Raw genomic sequence first — 15,664 nt, forward strand, 5'->3', positions numbered from 1 at the left:
ACCCTATGGATAATACACTAGTTTCTTTTCACCACCAGTTCTGAGATGCGTAATTGTATTAAACAGGATTATCTACTTTTTTTAAAAAAAGCAGACACTCAGGACCTTATTTATCTTTTTTCTGTCCTGCCTGACTTCTGATGCATTTGTGGTATTTCAATATGCATTCTGGCTGCTAAACCTTTAGTCTAAAGCAGTAACAGCTCTTTTGCAGTTTAGTGCTTCCAACCCATTTTGCCTTTCTTTTGTCTTTAGCTATGTCTTCCATAAGCTTTCTTTCATGACAGTGACTTATGTTCTTGTTTGAGTGCAAGTTACAGTCCTGGCAGAACTGTGGCAGTTCTATCCTCTCTGATATTATACCTTCTATTCCTTAATCACAAAATAAGGTTCAAAGCATACTTCTTTAAAAAATCCTACTTTAATTTTTCACTTAGTTATATATTTCTTTTGAGCTTTGCTTCCTTAAAAAATATCACAAGCATTGCCATTTTTAGACAGATGAAAAATAACAGAAATCCTGAGCTTTACAATTCAGAGATGCCCCCCTCTCCACCAAAGGCAGGGAAATTACTGCAAGTGCCTTTCACCTTTACTCTGAACCATTAGAGGACAACTCCTTTCATATCACCTGAATTCCTATTATGTCAAATGAGGCATGAGCTCTTTCATCATTGCCACCTGAGGCAACACTTGTAGCAATTTGTAAAAGACACACTAGGAGTTTAAGAAATCAGGACATGTTCCGTTTGTATGCAAAAAAATGTATACATATTTACAAAGGCAAAATAATGGGGAGCAACTCAAGGCGCTTTGCTGAGTAGTGGTCTTTGTAGTTATGACCACTTATCTACACACACACACACACACACCTACTAAATATAGGCAAGGGATGTCATCTGTAGCTGCTACTCTTACCTAGATCTCTTCATGGACAGAAATCAGGCAGAAGGAAAGTTTTGGCATGCCAGAAATACAACCCAGAAGGACTGCCTTCAAAAATAGGGCTCAGGAGATATCTGTTGTTTTGGTGACATTGCCATAATTCTGAGATTTCCCATCTGGAACAATGTAGCAGATACTAATGAAACATGATCACAAAAAGCTAGTCCATCTGAATATTAGCAGGGTTGGCAGTCTCGACTAAGGTGGCAGTGACGATGTTGGGGAGCAAATCCCTTTTGCCTGGTAATAGAGTTCGACAATGTAAACAAACCAGAGCAGAAGTTTCTGCTCAGGAGAATAAGCAAGATGAATGATACTGCATTTGGGAGGCAGCACACAGAAAGGTTGGCGCAATGCGGATAGGTCACACATAGCTGGCAGTAGTGGGGTATCACTCGGCGTAGGAGCAGGCCTGTCTCTGTAGCAGGTGTGAACCCGCTCTTTCCAAGCTAGGAGGAAAACAAGTCAGCAGGTTCCTGGGAAGCAGGCGACAAATCCTCCATCATACTATGGCTTCTGAACAGATGGCTCCCTCTGTTAGATAACATATTTAAACAGAAAGGAGAAGATGGCTCCCAAGGCTAGCCCCAAGGAGAGGAAGAATGCCATGATTGTTCCTGCAGTCTCTGCTTCATGGGACAACACCTTCCTAAAGAAAGGAGAATAAAGACAGGTCAGTTTGGCAGCACCATCTTATTATTTAGAAACAGCCAGGTGCCAAAGCTACTTACTGGTAACACAGAGAGAAGTAGGTATGGTCTGTATTGCTTCTTTTCGCCCCTGAAATTTCAGAGTACAAGCTGTCGACACAATGATGTGTCCCCCCTCCCCCCTTAATTTTGCTCTAAAAAGTGAAGTACTGTATAAGTGATTAACAACTTAATTCCAGTTCTGAAAATACAGAGGGTGACCGAGTGCCAGAAGAGCAAAGGGAGAATATGTTTCTGGCTATATTTGACTGACTGATTCAAAAAATGGCACCCTATCAGCTCTAGTTTTTGAGATATAGAACATATGTCGTATACCAATGGCCATCTGCTCACCCATAAAAATTATGATAAACGTATCTAAAAAATTAGAGCTAGTGTGGTCTATCCAATACAATTTTCTGAACCAGCCCAACTAACTCTAGGAACAGGCCCCAAAACCATGAAAAACATATTTTGGTTGGACTGTGTTATGAACCTTGGTTTGTAATGAGGTCTTGGGTACTGAAAAGCTACTGCTGCCACCCAGTGTTCAGGGATGGGAAATGTTCAGATTTCTAGATGTTTGAAGATTTACTTTTCTGGACTGTGGTCATAATTGAAATTTTGTGAAAATGCTTGGAGTATGAGGTAAATAACCAAACTCCCACTTCACAGAAAACAAACTACTGAGGTTGATTTTCTGGGTAGAGCATCTGCTGCTGCTTTCCCATTCCCACTTGTTTAGAGGTGGGGAAATATAACTAGTGGGCTGTTGAACTGAGCTATGACAACCTGCAATTTCTTTTACCTCAGGATGAAGGTAGCACACTAATGCATCTTCTGTTTTGGAAGCTGTATAATGCATTTTCTGGACTTAAGGGTCATGTAGTAGTTTTCTAGATTACTTGTTCTGTTGTGCCTGTTGAGTGCATGCCAAATGCTTCCATAGCATGGGCAGAACTCGCAGTTTGGTGATGCTCCTATACCCAGCATGGCACCTGGAAAACTCTGTGGTCAGGACTGCCTTTGCCCAATTAGCTACAGCCGTCAGTGTGGCACCTGGAGCCAAATCCATCTTTCCTGTAGCCAAATCCAGTAAAATGGATTTAGCTACAGTCGTTCGACAACACCTGCCTTAATTACATCCCAGTTGGACTCTTGCAATGTACTATACATTGCCCTATCATTGAAAATTGTTTGGAAGCAACAGCTTGTGCAAAACGTGGCAGTCAAATTGTTACATAGTGCGTGCTTTAAAAGCTATGTGTTGCCACTCTTGATTAAACTACAGTGGCTTCCAGTTTGTTCTGAGTGCAATTCATTGTGCTGGTTTTGACATTAAAAAGGGCTGCCTCCTCCTATATGAGCCTAAGTGAACTTGAGAAGTTTAGTAGAGGCTCTACTACACATTCCATCACTTGAGAACTAGGAGGATGAGTGCACAAAACATAATGGTACCAACTTATTTGTGGAACTGTCTCCCAAGAGATATCATGCTGGTTCATGTCCCTTCTGAGCCTCCAGCAGGTAGCCAGCATCACAGAGCTAGCTTCTGGGCTATTTTAATTGTATGTAAGCATTTGTAAAATGATCATTTTGAATAATTTAATCTATTTTAATTTTTTTATCAATTGTTAATGTTTGTCCTTTGGTGGCTTTGGTGAAGTGAATGTTCATGAACAGGGATTTTAATGGACAAATGAAATAAGAAATGGAGATGAGAATTTGTTGTTGTTCATTCGTTCAGTCGTCTCCGACTCTTTGTGATCTCATGGACCAGCCCACGCCAGAGCTCCCTGTCGGCCGTCACCACCCCCAGCTCCTTCAAGGTCATTCCAGTCACTTCAAGGATGCCATCCATCCATCTTGCCCTTGGTCGGCCCCTCTTCCTTTTGCCTTCCACTTTCCCCAGCATAATTGTCTTCTCTAGGCTTTCCTGTCTCCTCATGATGTGGCCAAAGTACTTCAAGAGATGAGAATTAAGGCTTGTAATTAAGAAAGGGGATGCTAAAATAAACAACTGTGGACCAATGCAGCAATTCATTGAGACTGGTGCTTGCCAGCAACCATAAGCCCTTACACAAGTCCTATGCCAATTACATACAAAGCAAACGAAATTGAGGATGATTGGGCAGGGCACAAGCTGGATTTTAAAATAATACAATTCTTCACTTAAGTGATACTCACTTAGGTCCAAAGCACATGCAGAGGCTGGCCAGGTAGCCATTAGAGAAGGAGAAGAAGACCATGAAGATGATGTACCAGGCATCATGGGCAAAGAGGACTGGCAGGTTCTTGCGTGGCTGCACATTACACAGCATGAAGAGGGGGATAAAGACCACACGCGCAATCACCATGAAGGGTAGTAGGCGGCTGTCCTTTCCGGGCTGCAACAGATGAGCAAAGGTGAACCATTAGGAGCTACAGGAGTTATTCTGTTGTTCCTGAGATGTGTCCCAAGACCTGCAGGATCACTGCTTAGAGCAGTGGTTCTCGACCTGTGGATCCCCAAGTGTTTAGGCCTACAACTCCCAGAAACCCCTGCCAGTTTACCAGCTGTTAGGATTTCTGGGAGCCAGTCAATTCTACAGACAGATTTCCCCAGGCATTACACAAAGCTGCAATGGAGGGCACAGCAATTTCTTTGAAAATATCACTCTTAAGAATCTCTAAATCCTCCAGGGCAGCTCTATGATATGGTGACACCCAGGTAATTTAATGGTGTTTGGTCATTTCTGTGGTTTCAGGTAATTGCAATCTTACTGGGAATGTATCCCCCACAAATATGGGGGTCTTACTGTTTTTGCCTTTAGGGAAATGCAGTAATGTTCAAAAAGGACTTATTCTCATATATGGTTGGACGAATTAACTAACCTGCTCTTGCCAGTGTTGTTTCTGGCAGCATCTTTGGCATCTTGTTCAAATTACATATACCAGAAAACAGTTTGTTCCTTGCATATATTCTTGGTCTTTTTGTGGCACAAGAGCCATCAGCCAAAATACTCTTGTCAAGACTCTATAATCACGATGATGGCACAGAAGGAGCTGCTGCTCCTGGCTGTCTCCCAGCTGGCACAAAACTCATTTGGAGTTTGATAAGTTCTAATTTTTCCCATTTAACAAACATTTCAGCCCATCCACAAATAAAAACTATGCAAATCTCAACCCTTTTCTCTACTGCCCCATCCCTATTGTAAAAGCAAACTGAGTGACTGAACAGCGGATCCTTTCTTCTTCCTTGGGTCACTTGGGTTGTTGAAAAAGGCAAAATGCTAAGCAATGACTCCATAAAGCAATGATTACCTCATGTGAAATGCAGGAGGATTTGGGGAGAAACACCCAAAATAACTGGAAGAACTGCTTGTGTTAACTCAGTGCATTGTGAAAGAAGCCCTCAGCTTTAGGAATGGGACTTAGCAAAACACTGATTAACTTTTCACATGTTGTTTCACACACACAAACCACTAAAAGATTTGTTAGTCACTCTTCTATCCTGCTTAAAGAATGTTCAACTAGTCCGAATATCCACAAGAGAGCCTTTTAGGCTTTGCGAAATGTAATAGTGAATGTCTTTGGTCTCCGACTTAGGCCCACCCTAAGTTGAACCTAACATGGGGTTTTCTTGGCAAGATTTCTTTAGAGAAGGCTTGCCTAAGTTCTCCCAATGGTTTTTGTGGCCAAACAGGGATTTGAAACCTGGTTTACAAAGTTCCTAATTTAACATATGTCACTCTGACAACAGTGTATTTCCCAGCTTAGGTATCAAGAGTTCCTCCCTCACTGGATATGTCAACTCTAATTATACATGATCCTTCTAGAAACACAAACACGTTTTGTAAACAGATGGCACTGGTGTTAATTTTTACTAACAGGGTCACACTTGGAGAAGTTATTGTTTTAGATTACTATTCATGGAATTCTGAAATATGCGGCTTGAAAATGTGATTTCTCCAAGTGTGGCCCGGCTACTATGTAATAACCTCAGTGCCTTCTTTCTTCAAAGCATGTTTGTCCTTCCTGAAAAGGTAAGGAAAGTTAACTGCCAGATGACTTAGAAACCTGTTGCCACTCAAAACAGACCAGACTTCTCCATTTTATGCTGGATTATAACCTATTAACATAGGTTATGGCTGTGACATTACCGATAACCGAATAAGACATTTCAATGTTTGAACTGGTCCCTGGTTAACATAGTAGCTCAAGTTCCCTATGAAGGCTCTCGGACCTAGACAAGACTATAACCAGATACTCAGATGTTAACAAGAATAATGCTCTATGCCAGTGGTTCTCAATCTGTGGGTCCCCAGGTGTTTTGGTTCACAGTGCCCAGAAATCCCAGTTTACCAGCTGTTAGAATTTCTGGGAGTTGAAGGCCAAAACCTCTGGGCACCCACAGGCTGATACCACTGCTGTATGCCCTCTTCCATCATTGCTCTGCTGCATCATGTGACAAAACAATGTTTGCGCCAAGGGATGAAGCAATAAGAAAACAGACTCTTCAGAGGGAAGGTAACTCATTGGGCTGAAACTGCCCACACAAGCATATTCCTGTGAAGTTTCTTTCCACAGAGCTGGTTTGGAAACTTGTTTGTAAGTTCATCCCTATGCTTGGGATATGGTGATGAAACTGGGCAAAAGAAAAAGGAGACAACAAGGAGATCCCAGCACAATATGTGAATAAAAAAGTTAAGAAGGCTTGACAGGGTCTCTCAGTATTATATATGGAATATTTACTCAAGAAACAAAAACAACCTTAAAATATAAAGGGAGAAGCATGGGAGCACATAAGCAGGAAGTCCAGGATTAACTGTGTTGCCCACAGTGCTATGGAAAAATTTCTCTCAATCCCCAAGACGGTTTTCTTTGGGCTCTTTACAGGCCTCAGCCACAGACCTTGTACTGGATAGTCACAATCCTTCGCCTGTGGACTAGGTCCAGTCACTATGTTGCCTTTGTGCTGCACCAGACAGACCTCTCATTGCAGGACCAAGAGCGTGGGTCCATTTACTAGAAGTCTGTGATTGGCGAGGTGTCTTTATCCAAGCCAAACCAATGAGGGGGAAGAACTTAGAAATGTCTGTTACATTGGCCAAGAAAAATAATAAGCATCCTGGCAGTTTTAGTCTCCGTTTCTTCTTCCTTCCACTATTGCTCAAGTCTTGGGTTAACCAGACTTCCAAGCCCCATATCCGCACCCTCCCTTCCTGTTTTCACTCACCCACTCTCCCACCCACTCTCTTGCTCCACTGTACCCAGAAACCTCACTGTCCAGTTTCCACTTCACATGATGGATATCTGCAGCACCTCAAACATCACAAATACCTTTTCAGTCCTTTCTGCCAGGTGAATATAGGATTCTGATATCTTGCTTTTCTTTTCTTCTTTTCAACTGATTGCTCTTGATGCTCACAAGAGCAAAAGTGTGAAAGTAATGCCCTGAAGGTAAGGAACCCTTCTTTATGCTGCAACCCCAACATCTGTCATTCTGAGGTATATTGTCTTTGTCTGTTTTAATAGGAGTGAGGCAACAACTAAGACTAGCAAAGGTTGAAATCAGGCTAGGCTTGAGCCAAAGAAAACTAATAATGACTACCACCAAGTTTTGAGTGATTCTGTCGAGCAAAGCTATGACCTTTGCTGGAGAAAAATAATACAGCCAGAGCAGTCTCTATGCATGATGACTTTCTGAATATAATACTGCTATGCACTCCATGTGGGGCTGTAGCAGTCACACTTCTCAGTAGATTTTGTGCAGCAGCAATAGCTTGTTGGCCAAGATTCTGTCACAGACTTCGAAGGTTTTAGTATTTATTTCAGTGTTTTCCATTGTCATCTTAGCATATAAATGTTTAATACCATTATAACTATCATATTCAATACTGGGTTTTAACTTTGCTTTAGACAGTGTTTCTTAATACCTAAATGTATGTCATGTTCCTATTCCAATGTTTGTTCATTTTTTGGTGCTGGTCATTGACCGTAATATTTTGTATATATATACTGGTTGTTAATGTAGTACGTGACTGAATTCAGCTGTTTTAACCATGTTTTTGGGAGATGAATTAAAAATACACAATAAAAATGTTGTACCACAAAAAGCTTTCCCAATTTTGGTACTTTTATAATTTCAGGTATTACTCAGGCCCCTACTACACTAAAATCCACATTATCTGCTTTTAACTGGATTTTATGAGTCTACACCAGTTGTTCCCAACCTTTTTTTGACCACTCTCCAACATTAGTACCAAAAGGGTTATGAATCAGTTTTTGGTCAACTTTAGATTAGGTTGGGTTATTTGGGGTGCCAATTCAGAAAATTGCATTGGATAGACCACGTCAGCTCTAATTTCTGATACAGAACATATGCCATCCAGTAGTTGCCATCTGCTCACCCACAAAAAATCATATTTAATTATCTAGAATTGATGTGATCTATCCAATGCAATTGTTTGAATCAGCACCCCAGGAACAGGCCTAAAAACGAAGACACCAAGGCGCCACTACTTCCAGGCACTACATGGAACGGCTCTGCTCAGGGGGAGGGAGGAAGAGGAGAAGTAGCAGTCAGGAGGCTTGTTGTCGTGCCTTTTGTGTGTAGTCAGCGCTTTCCCTCCCAACATCCCCGTTGTTTTGGCACTATAAGAGGGTTTCGTGAGACCAGTCACTCTTGTTGCAACAATGAAGCTGCGGACCATATTTTAGTTCTTGGGGACCACTGGGGGGGGGGGGGTCCATGGACCACAGGTTGGGAACCAGTAGTCTACACTGGTCTGCTTTATAATCCAATTCAAAGTAAATAATCTGCATTTTATTTGCTAGAGTATAAGTGGCCTCTGTTTTGATTAAGTGTGAATGCTGATGGTCCAGTACAAATTTTTAATGCCTTTGAACAGGTTTTTGTGTTACATATTGAAGTATTTCACAAAGAGGGAGATGCCAAGGAGGACAAACGGGTGATTCTATCAGTACCCATATTGAGCTAATCTTCTCTATTTTGCAATAATCTGATCTTTTCATGATTCTTCATCTCCAGCAACATGATGGACATGTTCACTTGATTTAATGAGCTTTAGAGAAAAGGGGATTTGGATGTGACCAGTACCTCAACACTCTTTACTCACCCACATACAGACAGCTGTAAGGCTCCGTCCTGCCCAGTCAAAGATGTTAAACATCAGGAAACAGGAGACTGGGATGAAATACTTAGCTGAGGAGAGAGCAATTAAGGAGAGGTCAATGCCAGGATCTCTCTTGCAATATTCAAGAAAGCAATATAGAGAAATGAACCAGGCCCAAGTTTACAAGACTACATTATCTTTGAGGGGTAATCCTCACTCTTTCGTCTTCCTCTGACATGTTGCATTATGATACTGAAATGAGGATGTCTGAGATGATCAATCTGGTGAAAATAAACTAACTCTTGAAAGAAAGGACTCAGGGAACGGTAACATAATGTCAGATACTGCATAGTAGTAACATATGGAAGAAGTGGTAACATAATGGCAGATAGAAGAAAAAACAGCAGCTTGCATGCTGCAACATTTAGTCAAACGGCTGCTTTTTCTTTCACACTTGCTGTGTCTTCCATTAATAAAGACAAATTTCAAAATCGATTTGGAAAGATTCAGTTCTATGCGACACTGTCCCCATCATGGATTCTTCCCTCACTGTCCTATACCTTCCTCCAAATTCTCCTCTCCTGACTATGTAGTGGGAACTACTCATAATGATTTAAATAGTCTGTTTTTATCAAACACAGTGACTGTATTTGCACAGTGTGTTGTAAGATAAGGTAGCTCATGATGTAAATACAGACGAGTGTGGGCAGAGACAAAAGGGGCAAGGCAGGAAGACATACGACATCTGTCCAAACAGGACATGGAAAATTAAATAGGAAGGGGCTATTCCACCTTCGTCACTGTAAGACATCTAATATTCCTCACACAGAGATCCTGTGTTCTTCCCACACACTATCTTCCCATCCAAGCCTTCATTCTTCTGATTAAATCTGTCCACTTTCCATCAAATTTCCTTTTGGTCAAGGCGGGTTTCCTGCCCACATCTTACAATAGGGAATATATACCCCAAGTTGCATACATCCAACTTACAAATGACTCATAGTTAAGAATGGGGGTTAGACAACAGGAAGTAATTATTATTATTATTATTATTATTAACTTTATTTGTACCCCGCTAGCATCTCCCGGAGGACTCGATGCGGCTTAGACAGGCCGAAGCCTCAGAACACAATACAATAAAACATAGCACAACAATAAACAAAGCAAATCAAATAATTAAGCAAATAACAACAAAGCAAATCAAATAATTAAGCAAATAACAACAATAACAATACATCAAGACACCTTAAAACTGGGCCGGCCAGTGCAAAGGGGTACAGGGTTAAAAGTGCTGGAATGGCAGGAGGAACGTAGGATTAAATAATGTGGTGTGCAGAATATTAATTATACTAAAGTGCTTGTAGGACTTGGGATGGGGGATTCCTAATCTGAGAGGGCACATTGGAACAGCCAGGTTTTTAGGTTCTTTAGAGTAAGAGACTCTAAGGGCCAGAACCGTGTAGAGCTTTATAGGTCAAAACCAGCACTTTGTAACTTGTTTGTAACTTGGGGGCTGCCTGTACTGTGCTCTGTACTTGGGGGCTGTCAGAACTGCTGCTGTGCAACTGCTATCATACTTCACCATTGCCTATGTTGAATTGATCCCATGAGATTTGCAGTCCAACAAAATCTGGAGGTCTATGTGCTGCCTATCCCTGGCCTATATGATCCTTCTGATGCTCAGAATGACGTTACTTTGTTTGATCTGAAAAGATGTCAATTTCTAGGTCAAAAGCTACTGAGAGCCGTGAATGAAGCTGCTCAAAGGCACCTTAAGAAAATATATAACAATATTGTTTTATTAATATAAGTAAAGGTAAAGCTTTCCCCTGACATTAAGTCTAGTCATGTCCGACTCTTGGGGGGAGGGGTGCTCATCTCCATTTCTAAGCCAAAGAGCCAGCATTGTCCGTAGATACCTCCAAGGTAATGTGGCCAGCATGACTGCATGGAGCGCCGTTCCCTTCCTGCTGAAATGGTACCTATTGATCTACTCATATTTGCATGTTTTCAAACTGCTACGTTGGCAGAAGCTGAGTCTAACAACAGCTCACCCCGCTCCCCAGATTTGAACAGCCAACCCTTTGGTCAGCAAGTTCAGCAGCTCAGCGGTTTAACCTGCTGCACCATCAGGTGGCCCCAAACACACACACACACACACACACACACACATACACATCTTTCTACAAATTCAAATGTAACAAGCTTTGGTCCTGAAGCTTACAAAAGGACAGTTTAACTTACCACCCCAGAGTGTGTTTGGTGCAACAGTTGATACTGTGGCAACTGTGACAGATGGAAAGACTCCAATAGTGACAGTAAAGACAAAGCACACAGAAGCAGCCATGACCCAGATCTGTAGGAGCAATCAGAAAAGGAACACATTCAGCCTAAGAATCCCAGGCACCTTTTTAATGATAACAAAACACTTAGAATCATAGATTTGGAGGAAAAGCATAACCAAGTCACCCCTGACAAAGGTGGGGAAATGAAATACTGAATCTACAGGTACCTTTTTGAAGATGCTGAGGACTGAGGAGTTGGGCTGAGCTGCATGGGAGGCTCCATTGATGGTGTCTTTGACTTCTACGCCATTCGGTTCATCTGCTGGAAGAGGAAGCCATGCAAATGGGTAAGAATAACACTATGTAACAAAATTTGAAAAAAATTCTGTTCCTGGTTCGACAGTGTTATTTCCTGTTTAACTGTGTGGTACCTACTTTGACTGTAGAGGTCTGAGTCCCCCTATGGAGGTGAGAAGATCGGGATATAAAAGTTTTAAATAAATAAAATAAATTATACTCCAGAAACTTTGTTTTTTGTGGCTGCCACAAACTATGTTGAATTGGTTGAAACTCTGTGAGATAGTAATTGAAATACTATAGAAAAAAATGTGCTGAAGGATGTCCCGCAAAAACAAAAAAATTGCAGTTTAATAAACCTTTTCCATGTTTTTTATGATAGAACCAATTAGGAAATGACATTTATAACCCAGAGACAAAAATTGTGTTAAATAGGTGTAATTTGCTTCGCTTGTGGCACTACACATTACCAACTTATCACATCAGAACTGAACCACATTCAGAGATGTCTGTATCATGTTCAGGCTCACGGCAAAGGACTAGTTTTAACTTATAAACTCTTTCACAGCTTGAGGCCACAGTATCTGAAGGACAGCCTGATCCCATGCATTCCCACCCATGCCTTATGATTACTATATATCAGTGGTTCCCAACCTTTTTTTGACCAGGGACCACTCTCCAACTTTAGTACCAAAAGGGTTACAAATCAGTTTTTTGTCAACTTTATTCAGTTTGGTTATTTGGAGTGCTGATTCAGAAAATTGCATTGGATTGACCACATCAGCTCTAGTTTCTGATACAAAACATATGGTATCCAGTAGTCGCCATCTCCTCGCCCACAGAAAGCCATATTTAATAATCAGAGCCGCTGACCTTATGTTAGGTCTGACGGCCCACAGGTTGGGAACCACTGCTGTATACACTCGAATATAAGTTGACCTGAATATAAGCTGAGACACCTAATTTTACCACAAAAAACTGGGAAAACTTAATGACTCAAATATAAGCCGAGGATGGGAAATGCAGCAGCTACTGATAAATTTCAAAAATAAAAATAAAAATAGATAACAATAAAATTGCATTAATTGAGGCATCAGGTTAAATGTTTTTTAATATTTACATAAAACTGTAATTTAAGATAAAAATGTCCAACTCTGATGAAATCATTATTTTAATCTTCTTAAATGTAAATGTGCTTATGTATCCTTCCCATAAAAAAATGAACTTTTTTCTGTTCCAGGTTTGACAGTTTTATTAGCTGTTTAATTATGTCGTACTTACTTAGAGTAAAATAATAAATATAACAATAACAATAATAATAGAGTAAAAGAATATCTGTAATAATAATAGAGCAAAATAATAAATGTAATAACAATAATAACAGAGTAAAAGAATAAATGTAATAAAAATAACAAAGTGAAATAATAAATGTAGTAATAATAATAAATAGAGTAAAATAATAAATGTAACAATAATAACACATAGAGTAAAATAATAAATGTAACAACAACAACAACAATGCAATAATCACCATAGTTTATTTTAAAGATATAACCACTAAGTGATCTGCACACCTCCTCCTCACTCCCTCTTCTTCTCTTTGGCTTTTACCTTTTTTTATGAGATCAACTTTGGTTTCCATTTCAGAGTGCTTCTCATGGACCCGATACTCTGTCTTGTCCTTCATAGAGTAATAACGGAAGAAGTCCTATTGATAAATCAGTACACAGGAGTTACGTTGGTGTGGAAGAAAAAAAAATCACCAACTAATAAAACAAGGGAAAAGGGATGGACATTGGAATTTCTTTGAAATAATAACAGAAGATCTTCTGAGGATGCCAGCCACAGATGTTGGCAAAACGTCAGGAGAAAATGCTGCTGGAACACAGCCATACAGCCCAGAAGCCACAGAACACCCCAGTGACTGCAGCCATGAAAGCCTTTGACAACACAATAACAGTAGAGTCCTTGCAGCTTTACAATATTGGTGTATAACTGATAATGTGATAAAAAGTCTGGCCTCCCTTACTAAATGGTGTCCATTGGGTAGGAATGAAATAAGCTCTTCTAACTACTTCAGTAGACATGTGGTTACCTTCAAAGAAACGTGTTTAGGAGGGAGTAAGCTTGTTTTCTGCTGCCCGGGAGAGTACGACGCAGAACAATGGCTTCAAACTACAGGAAAGGAGATTCCACCTGAACATTAGGAAGAGCTTCCTGACTGTGAGAGCTGTTCAGCAGTGGAACTCTCTGCCCCGGAGTATGGTGGAGGCTCCTTCTTTGGAGGCTTTTAAGCAAATACTGAATGGCCACTGTCAGGGGAATGTGATTTTCCTGCTTTTTGGCAGGGGGTTGGACTGGATGGCCCACGAGGTCTCTTTCAATTTTATGATTCTATGTGTCCTTACCAGACGAGGCAATAAAATGTAGGAGCCAATGGCCATCAGGATCACCACACAGGCTGTGATAAAGTAACCAAAGGCACTGTCTTCCAGTTTCGAGCCACCTGAAAGAGATTTGGAAGAAATGACCACTGGGGAACAACAACAACAACTTTATTTATAGACTGCCCTCTTTCCCTAAGGAGACTCAGGGCAGTTTACATACAAAAAAAACAAACATTCAATGCTTTAATCAATTCAAAACACATCATAACAATACAGAATAATACAAATAACATGGTGAAACTTGTAACAGAGGAGAATTAACATTAAAATGAAAAAGAATACAAATACTCAATAGAACGTAATTACACTAGTAACATGATTGACATTAAAAACATAGACCATAAAGGATTAAGCAATTAAATACATACAAAATGCCAGTCATAGTTGTGCTTTTACATCCTACATATACTCAGGAATGGAATAGAGGGAGCCACCTATCTCTCCCTGGGAACTGTGCTTCTAGGAAACATTTTCAAACCAAGTGCTTGCACAAATGGAGGCACAATCACAAACCCACTGATAGAATTGGGACCCCCTACTACAGATGCCTGAAGCCAGCAATTCTGTAATCTCAAGTCTTATTGTTCATAGATATCAGATCACTAAACACAGGCAGGAAGTTTGGGAGTTTCTACGGCAGCAGTTAGGCCTCAAGAGAAGAGAATGAACCACGGGCAGTCCATTCCTTTAGCACAGGGGTGTCAAACCCATTTCCACTGAGGGTCACAACAGCCTTCAAAGGGCCGCTGAAACCCATGGATGAATTATATTTTTTATTTTATTGGCCAATGCTCTTTAGTTTTTACCCAATTTAGGTCTCAAGATGTTACTGAATGGTAACTCCCATCACTTTTGCTTAACTGTCATGTAGACTGGGGATACTGGGAATTGTAACCCAACACTTGTGGCTCTGAGGTTGGAGAAAGGTTAAACGACATTTTAATCTCAGATATCATATCCACAAGCCTTGTATCTCAATTAAAACCCCACTATCCTGACTAAACAGAACAAGCAGCAGCCTTCCAAACGTTACTGTATCACAACTGCCATCAGCTATAATGATATCTAATGATGAGGAATAAAGGAGTTGCAACACAATTAATTTTATGAGTTTCTTATAACCTGACACTTCTGTGATCCTGGCCATCCTGCTGAATCAGGTGAGTGGCTGTGATGCAACAGTAGGTGGAAAGGAGGTGGGGGAGAAAGACTTACTGGTAATAGCACAGATCATGGCCAGAGCTGCAAATGTCCCAGCGAGGCCCTGCCCGCTCATAATAGGAGCTGTGTAACTGGCAGGTAGGAGTCCTGCAAGTCCAAACAGGCTGCCTTGGAGAATGGCACCAAAGGCTGTCAGAATAAAGAGAAAGAAAGAGAAAGCAGAACCTTTATAAGGGAAGAACACAGTTCTGGTATACCAACACCCATGCCTCACTCGTTGAATGCCTGTCTCCATAGCCAAGTCTTCACCTGTTTCCTAAATGTCAGGATAGAAGGGGCGGTTCTGATCTCCAGTGGGAGAGAGTTCCAGAGTTGAGGGGCCACCACCGAGAAGGCCCTGTTCCTCGTCCCCACCAGACGTGCTTGCGAGGCCAGTGGGACCGAGAGCAGGGCCTCTCCAGACGATCTTAATAATCTTGATGTTTCATGGTGGAGAATATGTTCGGAGAGGTAAACAGGGCTATAGTGCAGGCTATAGTGCAGGCGGCTGTCTAGCTACAGAGTGCAACATCATGGTTGCATGTCATACTCAGTCCTAATGTGTGATTACTGGGCACCAGGCTTCCCAATAAGGAAATCTTCAGATGATGGTTCCCATCACCCCTTGTGAGTACAGTTATAGTACAAAGATTGACATATTTTAAATTCTTAAGCTAGTTTTC

At 41.0% G+C, this 15,664-nt stretch overlaps 1 protein-coding gene across 6 annotated transcripts in view; it reads right to left on the reverse strand.

Moving 5' to 3' along the window:
• Nucleotides 1-402: 402 nt before the first annotated feature.
• SLC29A1 (solute carrier family 29 member 1 (Augustine blood group)) overlaps nt 403-15,664 on the reverse strand; it is a 114,791-nt gene continuing 99,529 nt past the window's right edge. For 5 of the 6 annotated variants that reach the window (XM_067464306.1, XM_060754060.2, XM_060754058.2 and 2 more), the window contains 8 exons: nt 14,997-15,131; nt 13,743-13,840; nt 12,946-13,042; nt 11,265-11,359; nt 10,997-11,108; nt 8,756-8,841; nt 3,822-4,021; nt 403-1,594 (listed from right to left, as the gene is read on the reverse strand). In XM_067464306.1, the coding sequence (XP_067320407.1) occupies nt 1,483-1,594; nt 3,822-4,021; nt 8,756-8,841; nt 10,997-11,108; nt 11,265-11,359; nt 12,946-13,042; nt 13,743-13,840; nt 14,997-15,131 (935 nt within the window). In that variant the 3' untranslated portion in view covers nt 403-1,482. The remainder of the gene's footprint in view (nt 1,595-3,821; nt 4,022-8,755; nt 8,842-10,996; nt 11,109-11,264; nt 11,360-12,945; nt 13,043-13,742; nt 13,841-14,996; nt 15,132-15,664) is intronic. The other variant, XM_067464310.1, reaches the window with a different exon arrangement.

Source organism: Anolis sagrei, chromosome 1, assembly GCF_037176765.1.
Source record: "Anolis sagrei isolate rAnoSag1 chromosome 1, rAnoSag1.mat, whole genome shotgun sequence".
Taxonomy (NCBI): Eukaryota; Metazoa; Chordata; class Lepidosauria; order Squamata; family Dactyloidae; genus Anolis; species Anolis sagrei.